General features: G+C 40.3%; 1 protein-coding gene across 10 annotated transcripts in view; it reads right to left on the reverse strand.

The window, feature by feature from the left end:
• Positions 1–2686: 2686 nt before the first annotated feature.
• Positions 2687–18133, reverse strand: part of FHOD3 (formin homology 2 domain containing 3) — a 409609-nt gene continuing 394162 nt past the window's right edge. For all 10 annotated transcript variants that reach the window (XM_064443292.1, XM_064443290.1, XM_064443289.1 and 7 more), the window contains one exon: positions 2687–8707. In XM_064443292.1, the coding sequence (XP_064299362.1) occupies positions 8625–8707 (83 nt within the window). In that variant the 3' untranslated portion in view covers positions 2687–8624. The remainder of the gene's footprint in view (positions 8708–18133) is intronic.

Raw genomic sequence — 18133 nt, forward strand, 5'->3', positions numbered from 1 at the left:
GCTCTCGTTCAAGAGTCTGAATATTTCATTGCTTTATTGAAAAGAAGAATTTTCACCCTGCTGTAGCTTTTGGATACCTGCACAAAATGTGTTTTCACAGGTTACTCCAAGGTTTTTAGTACATTTACATCCAAATGCAGTCACGGCAAAAGCCAAATAAATTCCTGCAACTTTGTGGTGATGGATACACTCCAGAGCCTTTGCCACCTGTCAGCCCTGCACCTGAGCCCTGCCTGGCTTTGTGCTCCCCGTACCACTGCTGTTAAGCAAACACAGGGCTCGTCCAAGACAGGCTTGGCTAATGTTGCCTTGAGACAGATCCAGTACACTGTTTACTAGAGGCTATGACATGGCTTTCACCTCACCTTTGCCTTCAAGTTTGTCCAGTTTCAAGTGCTGTTGGATTTCACTGATATTTTTCTTTATCTTTGTTGGTTGTTAACTGCTGGTCTTCTTGTATTACCTTAAGTATGGATCAAACAAAGGAAAATATATGTAATAGTTAAGAGTAGTCATTTTGCCTGTTGTCTAGGCAGAGATCTGAACACAGCAAGAGAGGCTCATAAACTTATCTGTAAGACTTTAACATACGCTTAAAGCATTTCTGGTCATTGTTACAGAAATAATGGTGCAGGATGCGCCTGGTGATCCTGGGGGTCCCATTTGGGACACCAAAAGGGTCTCACCCTCCCCAGTACTAGTACACGGCTTCTGCACATTGACATGCTCCATGGGGTCATAAAATACCATATTTTCCAGACAGATCTAGATGAATAACAAATGAAAGGCTCTTGAGTAAGCTCAAGCAAGAGAGCAAGCTTGGAGGAGCAGTGGGAGAGGGGTGGGTGCTGGAGAGGAGAACAGCCCCCTCTGACTCCCAGGAACTGAAAAGCAATATTATTCAGCAGAGCGACTCCGTTGATGGATGAGCCCTGCTCAGAAATCATTCAGGAAAAGCTGGGAAGAGAGGCCCTCATTGGCGTGACACCTCACGTAGACTGCGTTCCTTTCGGGGTTTCCCAGCAGAGGTCTGTCTCATCAGATAGTTGACTAATGGAGTACAGCCGTCATTCTTCATTTCCTGTGAAGAAACTTGCAAGAGGTAAAGCTTCAAGAACAGTCTTCTCCCTTTTCCAAACTGCATTCCCATCAGAAAACTTGGAGAAGTTATAATAGGAAAAAAATTTATTTTTTCTTTAGTTGTGTGTTCTCAAACTGTTCTGAAGGGTCTATAAACCAGGGCATGCAGCTGTGCAATGGATAATCTGCATACTTACTCGTTCCCTGACTACAAGCCAGAGGCTTCTCCGTGACAACATATGAGTTCTGACTGGGCACCAGGTCTGAAAAATATATGTACGCATTGTCATTGCACATCTGGAATTTAGAATTGCTAATGGATATGCTGTGATAGAAACGAAAAGTGTCTGGCCAATAAACTTGGTTTATATATTTATTTTAAAAAGCATTACCACATTTCTGGCTAGTAGCCTTTCACCCTCTAGACTTTACACCAGTGCATCTGGAATGCTAAGCAGCTCTTTCAGGGATGCAGCCATGTCCCAGAAGGCACCTTTTTTATTTGAAATAACTTTAAAAACTAATTAAAGAGGAGGAAGGTGGTGCTTTTCCCTATGGAGGCTTACATGCCTAGCATTTTGTAACAGCTTCTACAATCTCAGAAGCCATAGGTGAAAATTCTCTCTCAGACTCAGTTAACCTACTTTATCTTCCAGGATGCCATGATAAGCATGCGTAGCTGTCTTTGAATAACGTATTTTGACCTTATTGCGTGTGCGACTCTAAAGAGCAATTACTTGTGAGTAGCTTGTTGCAGGGCTAGCAGTGGAAATCTGAGCACTTTGAGTTTCTACATACCACTTTGACCCCCCTCCTCAATGCAGTCACCGAACCTGTGGGCAGACCAGATGCAATAGTCCCTGTGCTACGGCTCACCCTCCGTAGGGCTGGGTACGTCCCATTTGTCAACTCGGTCTCTCTCAAGTGCTGCGAAATTGCCAGAGAAGAAAGAATCAGACACCAGCAAACCGAGAAAACTGCAAGACCACTGCCCGTCCAGGCGCACTGATAGGTGGCCACCAGAAAACTACATACCACGGTGATGTATGAAATGTATTCCAGCCAAGTTAAAGGCATATCTCGTTTACTGGCCACCTGTACAGTTATGAAGCCCTGGCAGACACGGCGAGCGTTTCACATCTTGATGTAGAGGCAACCTGAAACGCTCCCCTGCACACAAGTAGTCTTTCATTTTATTTATATGTGCTCCTATAAATCTCATATCTTTATGCAATGTGTTCTGTGCACAGAGTATTTTTAAGACAGGAGCCGACTCCAAGCCAATGGCAGCAAGCAGTAACCCTGTATGTTTAGTGAGGATTTGTAGGGCTGGATTACTGAAATCCTTGAGAACCAGAGACGCATTTTCATTTTCTTCACTCAAGATTAGGAATTAGGCTCAAACTGTGAAACAAGGGGTAAAAGATCAGCTTTTTATGATCAGACCACCCAGATGGCTTAATGGCAGCCGTTTTGCCGTCCACATGGTGGCTGGCTTTGCAGGTACTTAGAGGATATGGGAAACCAACTTGTGACCCCCCTTCCCACCCATTTCCCACCAAGGCTCCCATGATTGTCTTCATCAACAAAATCAGAACCAGCCCAGTCAGTGCTTTATAAAGCTTTATTGCAAGATGTGTTTACATAATGCTGTAGAGGTGAGCTTTTTAACTACTTATATCAAGAAATTTTGGACACAGGTCTGCGGTCGGTTTTCCATATTGACCCTGCATGGCACAGGAAAAAAAAAAGTGTGACTGCATCTTTCCAGACAGTAAAGTGGGGAGAGTGGGGGAGAAGAGGCAGATGAGGGGTGTGCTAAAAGGAAAATCCCCCAGGTTTACACTAAATGTGACAAAGCTTCTGAAGGATCAATACAAACGGTAGGTGAGCTTCGTGTGTAATAAAATCTTAACGAGTAATTCAAGTTCTTTACGAAATAAAACTGAGAAACAAAAAAATGCAGTTTCACGGACAATTAAATTTAACATAAAACAAATTTACCTAGAATGAGAAAACAATGAACAAAACCAAAAGCTCAACCAAAAGGACCTGTAGATAATATCTCTGACCATGCATGGCTTGGTTTTTAAATTACAATTCACAGAATAACACTGCCGGAAAGCCTATTTTACACTATGCTACACAGAACACGAAAAAAACATGAGTAGTGACATTTACACAATTTTACAGTATTTCTCCTTCGTCTAAGAAACACGTCCTTTTCTACTTTACATTTTTTTTACAATTCCCAGCTCACAAAGAAAGGACACTATATGCGCAAAGACAGTCTTTAAAAAGGAGAAATGCACCCAATGCTACAAATAAACCTTTTCTTTCACAGAAGCCTCTGTATTAGATAGTGAATAAACAAAATATATCTCTATCTGCCACTCAATGTGAAATGGACTAATTAGAAATAATTTTAATTTTTTTGAGTAAACATAAAACTATACAACATCTCTGAAACTCCTTGAATTACTTGCTATGTAACTATCAAACTGCTTGCCAGAAACCTCTTGGGATCGCATCCGAAATGCCAACTGAGCCGGTTGCTGCCACAGTGGAAAAAAACGGAGGGTAGGCCTTACACGTTGTTCAAGTGTTTGCAAATCACTTTCAACAGTTGCCCATAACCAAACATTTTCTCTTTCGAAAATGCTTCAGTTTATTTTCTTTCAGAGCCTGTAAGTACCTGGCAGTTTTCCCGTGGAGAAACATCAATAGTCATAGTCCTCACAGCTTAGGCAAGCGACTCTTGCATCCCGATGCTGGAAGTGCAGAGCCGTCATCCGAACACGGCTCATATCAGGCTCTCTGCCTACGCACGCACAACCCACCTCGAAGGTAACGAGAGGAGCAGTACGTGTGTAGTGAGCACACAGGAATGAAAGAGAGACAGGAATATGCTCGTGCTTCTGTCTGACACCGCGTCCCTGGACATCCTTTAGATAAAGGCAGGCAGTGTGTACACCTGCCTACGAGTTGTAGCAAGAGGATAAAGGATGTGAAACTGGTAGCCTGCAACCTCGTCCTCATTTCACCTCAGTGAAACCAAAGCATTGTAAAGACAAAAACCATGCAGCATACACACACCTGAATCCAGACTATGGTCAAACAGTTTCTAAAGCATTTTGGATAGACACTTGCTTTTGTTACCATACCGCGGATGCTGGTGTAGAGCGGATGTTGGGTAAAAAGTACCATTTACTGCACCTACAGCGGCATCCCACCCCTTAGGTTTGCAGTAGGTGTTGCAGTCTTCACATGTGACTTTTCAATGGCTTTTAGTGTTCTCCAGGGTATGTTCAGAGCACAGCACACCAGGGATTTATGGCGCTGTCCTGCTGCATTTTCCAGTACCTTGAGGGGGAATGGAGCACCTAGCGGGAGGCCCTTGCTGTTCAGTAACGTCAAGACTCTGACTCCAAATTTCTGTTAAATCGGGGTATGAACACTTATCTAGATATTCACATATGACTTTTCACTAAGCTAAAGCCAAAGCCTTCTCTACTTACAAATCTGATGCCCTGTTTTGCTGACAGAGTCTATCAGTACAGAGATTTACAACAAAAGGGGGTCAAAAGAGAAGAAGAAATGTATTTTGAAAACTGCTTTTGACACTGTTTCCAGTACTTATCGGAGCAAGAAAGACCCTCATTAAAACACCGTTTTTTTGTTGATTTTGGATTATGGACAGGGATCTATCAAACAGAAGGGTCAGACGTAGCAGCCAAGGGGCTATAAAACATCTGGAATCCATGAGCCTGGTGCCTGGCCTTACTGAAAGGTGAAGAGTGATGAATTTAATTTTTGTGAGGGATCTTTCACTCTTGATTGTGGCACACAGCATTCCCTGGGGGTGTTTCTTCACCGCAGCCACGTAACTGCTACTGAAAGTTATCCCTCAGTTGGGAGCGAGGGAATACGAAGTATTTGTATGCAGCCTGCTTTTAAACACCAAGGGAGATGAAAGGAAATTAGGATAGCTTCCCTTTGGCGGCCATTTCATATGCTAAAGTTTACCTCAGCATCCAAATCAGGAAGGCATTATGGTGGTAGAGAGACAGACAGACAAGTTATTGGCAGCAGATGGGTGCTGAAATGAACACCAGCAGCGTCTCTGAGAGCTTGGTGGAGATACAAAACTCTGGGCACTACATTTGCAGCTGACTGGTATTATGAGAAAGGGAAGAGAGGTAGTTATTATGGCTGCCAGTGTTTAAAAACAGCCTTCATGGATCTCTAAGTGAGAAATAGGAACATGTGTTACTACATCGCGTTTCCAGGACCTTTATATTTGTCACAAAAACAATCCATATCTCTCACACCTTTTAAAAGAACTGTTACATCTTTATGGTGGGCTCTTTTGATGATGGAGGGGCAGGCAGCGACTCCAAACCTGAAGGTTACAACCTGATTAGACAGACAGACAAAGGCATGCAAATATAACCAATCCCTCCATTTCATCTGGAATCCACTAGTTAGATGAAGGGGAACAAATGTTATTCCCACAGTCAGGACATGCTAGCAGACTCCGGAGGAAATACAGCCACTTTACATATTAGCACACTGGGCCACTGGCCATTTTTATCAGGAACCAAAATGGAAATCTCTTCTGTAGTTATTGCATTGTTACTGTGTTTGATGATCTTGTTGGAATAAACACTGAGGACAGTGGAATTAATCTGACTGTACACTACTGCATAAACAAGACCAAGTTATCCTTCAGAAAAATTAGTATCGGTTTTACAGACAGAGAGCAGGAACAGAAAAACAAACATAATGGAAAAATAGACAAGGAAGAATATGCTTCACATGTAAGACCCTTGCATCCAGGGAATCTGAAAGAGACTGGCTTTTTTTGCTGAACTTATTCTAACCACATTCCTCATATTTATTTTTCTCCTCGATAAGGAGCATATGAAGTTTTGCACAATTTTTGCACAATTCTTGGAAAATGCATATTCCCAACTATCAGTAATTCATCGGCTATGTTGTTTCAGACACAGATGCTGTACTATGTCTAAATGAAACAAAAATTTGTTTCCTGTTAGCAAGTCGTCACCAAGAGCCGCCTACTTTGCACATTCACCATATTTTAATTAAAATATTCAGTTTTAAAAACTGGTTTGACTTTCTCCCTCCCATCAAATATAGGCCCTCTGTCAGCAAAAATGCATTTTGTTGCAATTTTGCTTCTTTTATCACTTAGCAAGTACCACAGTTCAACATAACCATTACATTCAGGGTGTCTTCCTCTTGTTTCAGACATCAAAGACCTCCACAAACCCCCAGTACCTTCATTTCTTTGTTCTAAGCATCCTTAAGAGAGATTTAAAAAGTCAATAATGGTGAGCAGCACATAAAGATCCACTTTAAAATCCAGATGCTCATAGGTCTTGCTTATTTTACAGTGACATTAATTGTATGCCACTTCTTTCTGTTTCCTAACCAGCTTCCTCCTTTCCATAGCTTTCAATACACAACATGTTTTATTAATTACACAACTACTGCCTTCTGCCTACTTGTAAAATTAACTTTTTAACAAGCTGAGGGGAAAACCACATCAAACTCAATGCTGTCCTTAAGAACCTTTGCTCATTAGTGACTTTTTACCCCATGGACTTTGACATGCGAAGATCCAAGGCATCAGCAGATAAAGAATGAAATGTTACAATCAAGAGGGTGGACAGCATAGATAGGATGTTCAACCGCAGATCTCATTGCAGTGCTGTCAGCTACTTCGTTCTCTCATCACCTGGGCACTGTGCTCACTGCGACGTGATGGATGACCAAGGTTTCAAAGGTTTATTGTGTTTGGTTCAACTATCCTGAACGATCTTCAGTGATTATCCTGTCCTTATTGAGAGCAGAGTAGAATAACTTGAAGTACCTGACCTAGCTCGGCTGCCAGAAGCCACACGGCTATGGCATTAGAAGCCCAGCATAGAGTACTAATTAACCTGACTTTTCAAGTGTGTTTTGCAGCCAAAATTGAACCCTGTTACCATGACTAAACTGCTGCTGTTCCCCAGTTAACTAGCTTGAAGGAAGCCTCAGCTGTTACTGAGGTGCAGACACACCCTTTACCATCGAGGCTAAGGCAATGGAAAGAGATAATCCTGTGCATTCTTGAGGATCAATTGGCCATATACAGACTTTGGCTTAAAAAGCTCCCTTCTATGTTATTGTTGTTTGCAGTTCTTTTCAAAATGATTCAGCTCTGGCTAGGGTGACTCTGTTCAATCCATCTTCACTGCTGTATATGCCCTCCACTTAAAGACAGATGAGTTGACTAAAGATCCTTCAAACACACACATTGAGGGCAGTTATAAAAGTCAGTCATAAAACAGCGAGATAAGGGCAAACATACTGGAGTGTTCACTGTGGTACCCTCTCCAGTTGCATCAAGGATAATCACAAAAGAGTAAAGAACAGCAAAAACACAGCAGGCTTTTAGCAGGGCCATTTCATATTCAGATTCATTAATTTGAAATAAAATCACCACCACATTATCTTGCAGCAGAGAAAAGCAGCATGAAGGGCACAGGCAAGTGAACAAAACTTCTTGATCTTAGCATCTGAATGCATTTATGAGTACGTAAAACTGTTGGCATAGATCTCTCTGAAACTGTACAAATGCACAGTACAGCCACAGCTCAACAAGAGAGAGGTAGTTTGTGTCCTCTCCTCTGTGTGCATGCTGCTATGTACAGTATGAGTGTGTATTAATACATATGGATTCAGGATCCTAAACCTTCCACTTGTATTGCAGGCCATCTCCTGCCCCACAGGGTGAATCCCACTGAATAACACTGGGTTCCTACAAAAAGACATTCTTTTCCTCCTGTCCAGGTGGAACATTAAGGCCCCAGAGTGAAAATCATGGCCCAGCTAGCTTCAGCAAGAACACGATTTCACACCATGACTCTATGTGTATAGATACACGCATACATGGCCACACATTCATTCTGTACATATACAAAGTTACACATACATTTTTACATTCTTTGGTGGCAAAATAATAATAATAATAAAACACCCCAACAAACCACAGGGTTGCACAGACTATGCGTCTTTGCTTAATGAAGCTGCTTCAGGAAAACTGGGGTTGCAGTAACAGGAGTTATTTTGCCTCTTTAAGGACTGTTCCTTGCATTGACAAAATGCCATACATTTACAATGACTAAAACAGGGCACAAGGAAAGCCAACGTAAACACAGCTCACATAATGACAGATAACTCAGAGAGCGCCCCCTCCTACCCACATCAACACACCATGAGAAGAAGAAGCCATATGCTTTCACCTACAAGCACTCAAATGCTTCCTCAGTTACCGTCCGGATGTTGTGCTGAGCTGCGACACACCCTTTTTCTGCCCTGACCGTGGGATTTTGCTTTTTGTTGCTTATTAAAATCGAACTAACAGAGGATGGGATGTTGGGAGCAGCAGAGGAGGCTGGCAGGTCAATGCCACACCGAAGGGTTCTCAGCCTGTGTGCTTCAGATGAACGGCTCTTCTTGTTGCCACCTCTGGGACGTCAAACCTGCATCTCAGAGGTGCTGATGAGGCCCAGTGCTTTGGCTTCTTCTGGTGTCAGTCCGCTCTTTAGTGTCCTTCTCACTGGGTAGTCATATGTTCCAAAAGCAGGGAAAAAAAAAAAAAAACCAAAGAAAATGCAAACAATTAGATGCGATTATTACGCAAGACTTTCAGCTGAAAAAAACCCCATTAACATGCAAGCTGAGTCAAATCAAAAGTCGCTATGTACTCAGGGCCTCAAGTTCAGAAACACTGAGTAATACCCTATGCCAAATCCATGGGAGCATCAAGTACCCAGCAACTCCAAACAGTCAGGAAAAAAGACATTTGTCATTTGACATTTGGTCACCAAAAACTTTTAAGGAAAAATACTCCAGTTTCTCTGAAACTGTATCAGTTGATTTTCAGGGCAGATGATACTTTCTATGGACTATTATTTTATAGTTCCATAAATATTTTTTTTAAGAGTTTTTGGATCTTTATAGGGCTCAATTGAATTTATCACTATTAAATCCTATTTGACTCTTTAAAGGTGTAAAAAAACCAGCCCCAGAAGTTAGAAGATTAAAAATGTGACTATTTTATAGTCGATTCAAATCATTAAAACTACTGTCTTCATACAAGCTCCCCTTCCTTCTGTAATGTTCCCCCCCCAGCCCCATTTGTGTCATCTGTTCCATTAGCAGTCTGCAGTATTTTAGTTGAATTTAAATCATAAATTTAGGCCAGTATTTTGTTTCCTATTTTTCTGTGAAGTGTTCTGAACACTAGCCCTGACATAAAACTTTTAAAATTTGAGATTGCCTTTTTTATTCAGGAACAAGTGACTATGTGACTGCACACACAGTGCATCAGTGTCCTCCTAGTTTTACTGGTGCCATGATTTTCAGGTGGATGGGCAGGTTCAGGTTCAAGGCACAAATGAGGTGTTCACTCCACGCTTTGATGTTCCTCAAGTACAAAAGGCATATTCAGAAGTTTAAGCTGCATGCAAAGCATAAACAATGGCTCTATGTTGAACAAAATATATTCAGAGCCCCAGAATAATGATGTCTAGAGGAAACTCTTAAAGAAGCCAATTGCAAACAGTGGTTAAAGACTCCTTGCATTGCTATCATCTAGCACAATTAAGACCTCTAACTTATTTTGATATTCAGTCCGTGTAACTGAAACTGGGTGGTCACACTCAAGGGTCTAGCAGGAGTGAGAGGAGGGAATGGATCGGTATAGAAAACAAGAGGATAAGAGAAAGGGAAAATATTTGATTTAGTGAACATTTGATACCATGCAGGTAGAACAAATGGGATCTATGTTTGATAGTCCGATTTCATCAGTTACTGAGGTAAAGGAAGTGAGCCAAGAGTGCCACATGTGTCATTGGTCCTCCATTATCAAACTCTTACTTGAAAGTTTTTCTTCAAGGCCTGCTTCTCTCTCCTGCAGTATTTGCATACTTATTAAACACCACCAGGAGTCTGCATGGCAGTCTTTTATGATAACCACTTTTTCCTACAATACCGATCAGCAACATCTTCCAAGTTTAACACTGCTTATCTTAAAGCAGTACAAGGTTAAATGCAACTGATAAAGCTATGACCAAGAAAGACTATGAAAGTACTACCGGAAGAGCAATACACTTCAAAAAAATGCTCTGGTCTCCATGGTACAGAATACCCAACACAGACTTTTGAGTCAGTCTTCATCACTGGCAGCCTTTTATACTTCTCAAATTTGATACCCAAATGACCACAGTGACAAATGTTAATTTCTAGACATGAGCTATGAAATACCTTAGGGTCTTAAGGTCTCAGTGAATCACCCAATGCTTATTTCTACATCAAAATGAACTATATCAGGAGTGAAAGAACAAATCCAAGAAAGCTGCAGTTGAAACATTTCTGTCTTATTAAAAGCAAAGATTTCCCTGTGCAGTTCACCTGCTTAGCTGCCTGCACTGCCTCTTCCCTGAACATGATTTTTTTCTGTACCCTCTATAACATGCAGCCAAACGCAGACCATAGCTAGCTGGCCACCAGATAGTAGTCATGTTGAAAAATATGCGTACAGGAGACCAAACTTTCACAGGATGACTGTCGAGATGACATTACTTCTTCCCACTGAAGCCAGAAGTGAACTGGAAACCAAATGTGGAACAAATTTCCACATTTTAAACACTTTTGCATAAGTGTCAAACCAAATGTATTCATGACTGCCCTCACACGTATCTCCAACTCTCTCAGACCACACTCACTCACTCACTCACATTCACAGTCTGAGCACAATAATCACTGTAAAACAAAGATAATTTTCTTGTCAGATGTTAAGACAGGAAGAGTGAGGGAACAAGCAATTGTTATTCCTGTTTGTAAACATTTAATAGGTACTGAGGTGCTCTGCTAACATTGGCTGTGTACTGGAATAAGCAAAATTCTGGTCTTATTTATGGCAATGTAAATCTGGAACAACCTTCTTTAGGTCAGTACAATTACTGCTGCACAAATAACTGGGCTGAGACTCCGTCTAACAACTGAAAGGGAATGTGTGCCTCTAACTTCCACGAAGCTGAATACAGTTGTTTAAATTCCTCTGTCAGCCTGAGTGACAGGACTACTAGTTTACTAGGAAAAGCCAAATGGATTTACAATAACATATAGGTCTCTTTGAAGAAAATTACAGGAGTTTATATTCAGAAGTCATAATCTGGAGTTAAAATACCATGGTAGAAACCATCTTCATAGAAAAACAAGGCAGAAAACTAAGGAGTCTTCTTTACATAAGCAAGATTTCTCTCTGAATCTCCAGATGCCTACCTATCAACCACAGTAAAGTCTTAGTCTGAGGACCTTGTGTATTAACCCTTGGTTGACTGAAAAAAAGAAATACTGATTGCAGCATGTGACAAGGACAAGTGCCCTGTTCTGGGTTTGCTGTATGACTCACACAATGGAGGCCAACCCTGGGTTTGTACCTTCTGTGCCACTACAAAACAAGTAGGAATGACAATACTCAATGAATTGCTGGGACATATGCAGCTGTAATTAAACAAAACAATCTCTCTGCATCCCTCAATTGACCGTTCTAACTTATCTCAGCTTTCTTATAATGCAGAGAAAGATAACTTGGATTTAAGATATTCCAGTGACCTAAGCTTTTAAGGCCAGCAGTTAGGAGAACAGAGCTCCAAACAATGTAGGACTTTGGTGGTCATAACGGGATTGTCAAGAAAATAGTTAAAAAAAAGCAAAGATGTGAAGAATCTTTCCAGTGACAGAATGGTTCCCATAAACACTGACGGCTGCTGACTTGTGTAAACTAAGCATGTGGGGCCAAATACTGCAAAGTACTGTGGCTACTGGCAAGGTTAATGCCGTCCACCATCGACAGGCAACTGGAAGGATAACAGCTGACAGAGTCAAGTGAGTAAATTCTTGCCCCTACAACGCAACAGGCCAGTCTGACACAGATGAGTCCACTGGTAGTTTGAAATGTTTTGTACTTAGGGAGATGAAAGTGGCCTGATAAAGGGTCTTTTTATACAAAAATTTTATACAAAAATTGTACCTAGTATGTGAAAATTACTCACAGTACATTTCCTTATCTGAAGATACAGTGGATGGGTGCAGTATTGGTAGTAACACAAGAACAAGTTCCAGTCCCACTATTCTCTGCACTGGCTTGTGGACTATGGAGGCTTGTGGGTGATGAAGCCAGGAGAAAGTGGAGTTACCTACAGGAGCAGGGACTCCTCTGGGAAGTGGATGAACCTTGTCTTGACATGCTGTTAAACAGATGTCTGCAGACATTTGTCTATTTCTTCATAAACCGCTTGGTAGGGTTCCTCTACGTTAGGAAAGGTCATGAACACATTCAGTCATCAAAATTGAATGCAGAGAGATATTTTCCTTCCATGTTTTATAGGCATTGCAAAATTACATTTCTCAAACTAGATCTTCACTCTCCCCTCTTCACTGAACTCTGTCGTGTCTCTAACTGGACTAGACATAATATCTTGGCTTGTAAAACTCTTGGCCTGCTGCAGATCACATTAAACTGAGTTATGGAATGTATTTTGGAGGCAGTGACAATAAAAATAAGACTTTCAAATGACCTTTTAGGTTCTTTAAGCAATTTTTAAAACATTTGCTAAAGAAACATAACATAGAGAGAAAATAACTTTCACTCTTGTCACAAGCAAGGCCTGCTGAGATCCTATAACCAAGAAACTAAATGTTGTTTTTCTGGGGTCAGAGGGTATGATTTTCTTTGTTAATCAGGAAATCTAGAATTTTATTTGATATCCTGGCAGAATGCAGTGTGCTTATGATGAACTCAATTAATTTGACTCTGCCTGTTGGGTCAAAATCTACACAGATACATAGCCCTCACAGTACACCGGGAATGTTTTAAAAAAAGCATAGTTCCTTAAGTGTAGCTTTGTCAGAGAATATAATTATCCAGGGTTTGGTTGTTTTTTTAAAGAGCAAATAGCATTCCCAATTTCCCCTCCCCCTACCTTTTTTTTTTTTTTTTTAACATGCAACAAACAGTGAAGGTGTCTGGCTGGTGCCATTTATTCTTGCATTTGCAATGGCTTTTGGCATGTGTGCCTACACTTGTATGGATGAGTCACTTGAAACACAGAATAGATGTGACCATTCTCCTGCTCAATGAGCCACAGAATTAGTGTCATTCCTATTACAAAGATGTGGCAGCCACAGAACTTTCTTTTGGTCCCAGCTGCAAAGGTAATGCAGCTGCTAGTAGCTCATTTGGAATGAAGAAAATTCTAGGTGGCTGTAAATTACACAGCGAGGACAGCAGGAAGGGCAGATTATAAGAAGCAATACAGGCCAGCTCCGTCATCTCATTTAATTTCATGTATCTTATGTTCTGTTACCTTTCCACGTCCAGCTTGTAGACTCAGTCTATTTTCTCATACATTTACATTTAACATATTCTCTTGGACTTCACTCCAATGAGTCCAGCAATGGCAATTTGCAACTCAAAAGTTCAATCCAGACAGTCTTGCTCATATTCTCTTATTTTAATCCTTTTCTGCATTTATGTATTTTTATGTCACTAAGTTATACTTAGTTTTATTAATGTATATATCATTGCTTAATATGACTAGGCCTATATGCTTAATAAAAACACTAGAACATGTGCAGAGATTTTCTTACAGGGATTTGTAGGTCAATTTTTGGATTTTATCACGCACCTCTCTGAAGAAGTACAGGCAACTGAAATGTGGTCCTTGTCTGGGTCAGCTGCATAGAAAGCTCCAGGAAACAATGTATTATTAGGTATTATTATTGCCCTGCAGCTTTGCTTTGAGTCTGGACAGCACTTCATAGATGGCACAAGTCTCTCCTAAGAAGAAATTCTGTAGTTCACAACCATCTCCTGGTGCAACTTACAGTGACTGTGACATAAAGAGGTGTCTAAGCAGTGGAAAAGGACAAAGTGGCATTTTGTAAGGAAAGTTTAACTTGTGTCTCATCTCCAGGTGGCTTACGTTATAGAGAACAAAAAATAATATTACTTTAGAGAATCTGGGCTGCATGAAGAACATACTGGTTTTAAAGTAATATTTAACATGTAGTTGAAACTGTTAAAGTTTCCAACTTTATGTATTTCACAGATCATCATTTACATAGTCCCAACAGTAAAGCAGAAAAGATTTAACTCCTCCCTTGAAAGCCTTCTATGACAAAACCCCCCTAATTTTTAGAACGTCTGTGAATTCCACTGTAAAAAGTGACTACTAAAAGCCATCCTGCTGCCATCCCTTTCATCATGTTTCCCACTTAACTTCACCAGTCAGAAGTGATTCCTCTATTAATAGGTAAAGCATCAAGAGCATACAGCTCACCAACAGCTGAGTCTGCGTGTAAGCACTATATACTATTTTCAAGACCAGATTATGCATTAACAATGCATAGGACAAAAAAAAAAACAACAAAAGAGGAGGATATGGGATGCAGGAATTAAGCCATCTAACACAAAGTGTTTTGGGGCATGCAGCCTTTACCTTCCATTTGAAATTTTAAAATGACTTAAAGTGTATTTTAAAGTGACCTATTATTAGATAATAGACTTTTGCTAAGGTGGTAGGTAGCTCAGGTTTATGAACGCAGAACTGACTGTTGGAGAGTGACTTGGTGGCGAAGTGTGACCATGTTTGACCACCCGGGTTCGGTGGAATGCAAATTAATTACCCCCATTAGGAATCCATGCTGGAGAACGCAAACAGTAAAAAGCATAATCTCTACAAGCCCAACAGATTATGAATAAGTATGATCAGGACAGTCTTGGAATTATGCTATTCAGGTGGTGTTATTCTGCCTAGAGAAGGACAGATATATATACTTTTTTCTTCTGACATGGGCAAGATAAATTCAAATTAGCACTGTGTGAAACATTTTTGTTCACCTTCTAAGAAAGACTTCCCTCCAAACATATCTGACACTTGCATCCAAGTGTAGTCAGATTCCTGCCTTCACAGGTCCTTGTGCTAAACTCCTTCGTGGCAGCAGAGGGCTCTCTCTGGCAGCTGTGATATCGCGATGCTCTTCTGGAAAGCCACATATGAGATTGCTTTTGTTGCTGCACTTCTATTGTATGGCAACTTGAAAAGCAAGCCTGTACTTCCCTGTCTTTTCTAGTTCTCAGATGAAGCGCTTTCCATAAGAACTCTCTGATCTTGTCATCCAGTAACACACTGCTGCCGATTTCTTACTGGGATGCTGAGATAATCATAATCTTTTGGGAAAGAAGGATGATGTAAATAAGGAGTATGTTGCTGACCGGAGATAAACTTGAAAGCCACTTTAATATGGAAAGAAACCAACCAAAATACATATCCTGTCAACTTAGGGCTGATAAGTGTGCAACTCAACCATACATATTTTTTTAATACTAAAACTTACTTAAATTCCACTTTTGGGGATGAATCCTGTGACAAGAATTCAAAAGCCTTGAAATGTACCTTTAAAATATGCCAACTAAAAAGAAAACAGAGGGTAACATAGATGAATTCACTGACACTGTGAACTGGGAAAAGTGAAAACAACTCTCTGTATCTCTTGTAAGATGCAAACAGATGAAGCAAAATTAGTTTTTTCCACAGAACTAGAGTTGAAAAAGTACCAAAAGTGTATAGCATAACAAAAGTATTTCTATAGAAAATGTCAATACCAATATTGTGTGACCTGGGGTCATGAACAGCTTTATTTCCTATGTATACTGACATCACTTGCTCTTTATCAGCTGCTCACCTGCGGCCAGTTTCACCCACACTACCTTCAGCTTGTTCTTTCCTGCAATAAAGAAAGTGCTATTTGGCCAGGAAGGGATGGCCAGAGAAATTCCAGCACTTAGTAAACCCTTGTCTAGAAGCCCACGGGAAGCTGCCAAGCACTCCCTCTTTTTGGTTCTCCTATTTCTGGACACACAGCACACGGACATGCCAGTGGTCTCCCTATGCTGTAAGGTCCTGCTGGGACACAGCCTTCACCTGCTACCAGGGTAGTAGCTAAGACCAAAATCTGAGCAGTGGCTACTTCTTCCTCCACAGACGAGCACGTCTGGGCAGGCATTTAATCACATGAGGTGACAGCCGCTCTAAAATCACTAGGGACAACCTGTTAGGGCAGCAGTTTTCTCCTTGTACCTACATCATGTCCTCTGTGCTTGTGTAATATAACATACATGAGCATGTGCATGTCTGTGTAGTGCTCAACGTCCCTGTCTTCTCCCTGTGAACTGAAATAAACAGGATAAAAGATACGTATTTTTTGTAAACATTGCAGATTTAATTCTGACTCCCCAGATCAATGCAATGACTTCTCATCTTTCTTCCAGCTGCTGTATTAAAACAATGTTGCTCAATTTTGAGCAAATGCTAGATTCCACAGTATCTCTAAATACTGATACTAGAATCCAAGGCAAAGTTAAGAAATGTACTTAATGGTGTAGGCTGGGTTAATTTTATATCTGACTTTCCTTATATAAAAAAAGATAAAGCTGTTTCAAGCAGAAAGTTTGAGGATAGGAGCCCCAAAACAAATAGTTTGTATCAGAAGAAAAATCATTATAGAAATGACTCATAGATTCCTCTGAAACAGTGACTGGAAAATTAATTTAAGTCTCTTTTACAAGCAATTTTTTTTACTAGATTTTTAAACCAGGCTTTCAGAAAACCTTTTGTTTTGAAGTCTACATGATGTTGAACTGTACAGAATGATGGCAATTTCACTTTCACAGTGCTAGGACCAGGCAAACACTCTTGAACAAAACTTGAGATACGAAAGATACAGTTTGAAACTCATGGAGATGGCCAACAAAATACATAGGTACTATATATTTGAACATTTAAAAAGCAGAATGTCTACCCATCTGTCAAGATCAGTTATTTTGAAAGAAAGCTATAAAAATAAATGTAATGCATGTTGTAAAGCAGTAAGTGAGCGCTCAAAATTAAATATGAACCTACTTAGAAATGGTAGTAATATCAGCAATCACAATTATATGTCATCAATTACAATTCACGAAACTGAAAATATGGAACCAGATATTCAGCATCATGCTTCAAATAAAGACACTGATTTACAACTATTAAAACCCATGATGAGACCTGTAAATTACTCAGCTAATCCCACCTCTTCTGTTTGTTCTCCTACCACTGTTGGTTCTGGCCTCTGGCAGAGATGAGATATGGGACTGCAGGGCCTCACCCTGATCAGGTACATCAATTTCTATGCTTACTGTGGTCAACTGCATTTATTTATTCATTAACCAATATTAATAATTTTTATTTATTGATTATATTTTGTTTTATTGTAGATCATGGAGTTCTGTCATTTTTGCAAAGATCTTGCCATCCTAAGGATGAAAGAATGTATTACTTAAAGGGCATCCAAAAGACACTAGCTATCCTGGCATCTAACGGAGATAACCTTCCAGCTGCCAGAGTTTTAAGTGCTTTATCTCACGTTCTGTTTTGATTCAATAATTAGATTTTTATTAACTGGGTATCGACCTTCTGAAGGCTCAGTACTTCGTGTGAGGACAAACAGACTCTGATACTGAATGCCATGGTGATACATTTACTTTTCCTAAATGCACAGCATTGCTGCTAAACGTGCATCACTAACTAGATTACTCTGCCCCCTCCTCTGACTCCTACTAGGATCCAGTTACTCAAATCCTAAATAATTAGTTGCAAATTCGAAGTGAAGTTGCTTGCCTTTAATCATTTTATGTAGACCTTCTTCTTGTACAGTTTTTATTTTTTTAAAAGCATAATTTCCATTAACTCCTGCTTTTAGTCAGGCTATAAATACCAGAAGAACAGTCTCCTTCCTGGTATTTTGGCACTTCTGTATATTTTCATAGCCAGAAAAAGTAAGTGGAGAGAGATGAAAATGAAAAATAATGAAAAAACAAAGAAAAGAAGTTAACTGAAGCACCCTATGAATGCCACACAAAAATTACATACCCTTGAAT

Source organism: Phalacrocorax carbo, chromosome 2, assembly GCF_963921805.1.
Source record: "Phalacrocorax carbo chromosome 2, bPhaCar2.1, whole genome shotgun sequence".
Lineage (NCBI taxonomy): Eukaryota > Metazoa > Chordata > Aves > Suliformes > Phalacrocoracidae > Phalacrocorax > Phalacrocorax carbo.